The sequence below is a fragment of the Xiphophorus maculatus genome, chromosome 20, assembly GCF_002775205.1.
Source record: "Xiphophorus maculatus strain JP 163 A chromosome 20, X_maculatus-5.0-male, whole genome shotgun sequence".
NCBI classification, from domain to species: domain Eukaryota; kingdom Metazoa; phylum Chordata; class Actinopteri; order Cyprinodontiformes; family Poeciliidae; genus Xiphophorus; species Xiphophorus maculatus.
In genome coordinates this window covers 25,124,935-25,128,345 of record NC_036462.1, presented here as the reverse complement: position 1 = coordinate 25,128,345, position 3,411 = coordinate 25,124,935, and the positions used below count along the sequence as shown (strand labels likewise).

General features: G+C 42.4%; 1 protein-coding gene across 1 annotated transcript; it reads left to right on the top strand.

The window, feature by feature from the left end:
• The first annotated feature begins 1,588 nt into the window (after positions 1-1,588).
• On the top strand, positions 1,589-3,411 carry LOC102221633 (beta-crystallin B3-like). Its single transcript, XM_005797944.3, has 6 exons — positions 1,589-1,836; positions 2,035-2,116; positions 2,201-2,316; positions 2,419-2,551; positions 2,627-2,769; positions 2,929-3,411. Exons 1-6 carry the CDS (start codon positions 1,604-1,606, stop codon positions 3,215-3,217), a joined length of 996 nt encoding a protein of 331 aa, XP_005798001.2. The 5' UTR covers positions 1,589-1,603; the 3' UTR covers positions 3,218-3,411.

Below are 3,411 nucleotides of genomic sequence, written 5' to 3'. Positions count from 1 at the left end.
TAGGTTTGAGTGTTCTTTTGGTGGGAAAGTACATATTTCATGTGTATTAAGAAAGTGAAGCTGGGTTTGTTTTTGTTTTTTAATACTTTTTGATTTATCAATTCTAAACGATGTACATAATTCATACTAGCTTATTTATATAGTGCCAAATTAAAACAACTGTTCTTCCGCTTTACAAATAGGGTGTCACCATGTGTCCAAATTCATTTCAAAAGTTATTTCATTTCAATCCAGTCCAGTCGTACAGTCACATTACTCTAATTGTATCATAATCATAATATACAACATAAATCATCATACATGTTGTACTGTACATATGATATACAACCCACGTCATGAGCAAAACATGCGGCAGTGAAAACAAGTCTTTCATTTTTACCTGCTCCAGCAGAACCAGTCTCAGCATCAACACACATCTGCCATGTTCAATTGAGGATCAAGAGGGACCAAAAACAGCAGAGACTTGGTCCAGGACTGCAGACATAATTTTAACAATATGTTAAGTAGTGGCTCTGTCTAAAAAAAAGATGGCTGCTTATATGGCTGCAGTGTTTCATGCAGCCATCTGAGACAGGATGCTTATGTTGATGGGATTTAATGGATACGTCCTAGACCAACCGCATGTTCAAGGTTCTTTGTATTAACACTGGAAGCCAACTTAATGCTATCCAAAGTATGTGCCTGGCTAAGCAGTTTGTTCTTCAGATGATCGTTTCCAAATACAACAACCTCTGTCTTTTCTGAATATAAAACCAGAAAATCTGAGGTAATTCAACCTTTAATTTCTTCAGGACATGCCTGTCGTCTAATAACAAGATTGGGTGAATATCGTCACCATAGCAGTTGAATTCAATCCATCCAACCATCCATCCATGTCTTCCACATATCTGAAGTTGCAGATATGTACAACCTCAGTTGCAGGGGCAACAGGTCAACGAGGAAAATTCAGACATCGCCTCACTTGTGACACTGTCCAGCTCATTCTGCGAGGGGGTATATGATATATAGATTTAGAATGCATATGTTTTTTTATCCTGGTAAAATAAAGGTTAAATAAAAAAATTTATAAAGAAAAAGAGAATAAAGAGAACGAGTTGAAGCACTAACCCCTGTGGTACACCAGCACTAACTCTGGCACTTAAAGAAGATTTTCAAATATGTCAGAGCAGTATGGCCTAAACCAGCCTATTGCTGTCCCATTGATCACTAACACATGTAAACCTCTGCAAAACAATTTTGTGATCATCTTTATGACATGCATTACTCAGTTCTAACAGAACAAGTCAGATCTATTACACAAATAACATGATACACAAATGAACAGAACTGTGAAAGTCCAAACTGTGAAATGTACATTAAACTTTTGAACGATATAGGAGGTAAAGGAAATTAAGCTGAATGATTTTGGTTGGGCTATGACAAATGCAAAAAAGAAAAAAAAAGCTGGATTGATGCAATAGTGCTGAGTGAGATTTATCTGTGTTGATGCTCTTGGCTGGCGGTCAGTACATTTGCTCCTGTAGGATCATGATCAGGATGGCAGCCTGGGCAAACCTGACCAGCAGTTGCCACAGTGCCAGGGACAGAGGGCAAAGCTATTGAGATGCAATGTGATGGACACAATGGGTGCGACAGACTTGCTGTATCAACAGGCTTTTTGCTGCTGTGGCCAGAAATAAACCATAAATACCCCCACTGGCATCCACCGACCGCTCGCCAGGCCTCCACAACCACACACACCCTCAAACTGAGACAGGCAGGAGGCAAAAAGACAAGACAAAAGGAAAGACGGAGAGCGTGGCTTGTTCGGGGTGCAGTAAAGCACAAGCCATCCAGGTAAATTAATCCTTCTCATAATGCAAGTTTTACTGAATAAATATCTGAAATGATCTGCTTTTACCAAAATTTAAAGGCAATATGTGATCTTAAAATTGTAAAAGCTGTTTTGGTTTGTGCAAATTGAACCTACTGGGATCAAAGTTTTGAAACACACAAGTTGCTCTTAATTTGCCCTAAACTATGTGATTTTGCTAGAGAAAACATGACAGAACAGCAGGGAACCCCAGACCAGCTGCCTGCAGAGAAGGGCCAAGGAGGTGCTGGAGCCACATATAAGGTGCTTTCAGCACACACACCATTAAATTGAATTTAGTAGCATTTGGACAACACTGTCAACCTTCACCTGTTCCTTTTTTTGAAGTTGGCTGTATTTGAGTTTGAGAACTTTCGTGGGAAAAGGGTGGAGTTGTCCGGCGAGTGTAAAGACGTGTTGGAAAAGACCCCAAGAGTTGGCTCGGTCATTGTGGAGTCAGGACCGTGAGTGACTCTCATCTGCCTTTAAATATCATTCTGTCATTTTGAGTTTGCTCATATTACAATTTGGCAGTTTTATGTAATGCGGTATGTCTGTGTTGTTAGATGGGTAGGGTTTGAATGCCTGGGTTTTGGTGGGGAGCAGTTTGTCCTCGAGAAAGGAGAGTATCCTCGGTGGAGCACCTGGACCAGTTGCCAGAGTAGCTACATCCTGAGCTCCTTCAAGCCTCTTAAAGTGGTAAGTAGCATTTAAACGTGGCTCTTTTGCGGATTTTAAGTGCAACATAAGTAAGCGTGTTCTTTCTCTCTTCAGGAAAGTGGAGATCACAAGTTGCACCTGTTTGAGAATGCAGGATTTGAAGGACGAAAGATGGAGATTGTTGATGATGACGTACCCAGCCTTTGGGTTCATGGCTTCCAAGACCGTGTGGCTAGTGCTAAGGCTATTTCTGGAACGTAAGATATACCTTCTCAGTCACAAAGAATAATGGATTTGTTCCAATGGCCTGAAGGGTAGAACTGAAAAACTGAAAGGCTTAGAGCAATAGGACAGATGCACCTGAAGAGTATTTAAGGATTTGTGATGATTTGTAATTTGCTGTTGTTCTTTTGAAGGTGGGTGGGATACACATATCCAGGCTACAGAGGGCGCCAGTACGTTTTTGAACATGGAGACTTCAAGCACTGGAATGCTTGGGGAGCCACTGCACCTCAGATCCAGTCCGTCCGACGTGTGCGGGACATGCAGTGGCATAAGAGAGGGTGTTATATTCCACCGGCCCCAGCCCCTGCCCCTGGTCCTGCTCCTGCCCCAGCTCCCGACCCTTCCCCTGCACCGCCCAACCCAAATCCCAGCCCTAATCCCCAACCCACTCCCAAACCCCAAACTCAACCCCAGCCTTAACAGCACACCACTGACAACACCCACACTGACTGAGGGAAGCTGAATGCAGCTGACCAATCCCCAGTTTCTCCTTCATGCTCCTTTTTGGGTGAGGCTTCCTGACCATGCAGTTTTGGAAAACTGGAACTGGTAATATTGAAACATGTATCTCTGCTGGAAATAAAGGCTTTGGCCCTGACTTTTGGCTATATGCA

Bases quoted from the DNA above. Each gene is read 5' to 3' on its own strand.
- LOC102221633 (XM_005797944.3), top strand. From the start codon at position 1,604: ATGCAATGTGATGGACACAATGGGTGCGACAGACTTGCTGTATCAACA. The intron at 2,317-2,418 runs GTGAGTGACTCT...CTGTGTTGTTAG, and splicing joins GTCATTGTGGAGTCAGGACC to ATGGGTAGGGTTTGAATGCC. The intron at 2,552-2,626 runs GTAAGTAGCATT...TTCTCTCTTCAG, and splicing joins CCTTCAAGCCTCTTAAAGTG to GAAAGTGGAGATCACAAGTT.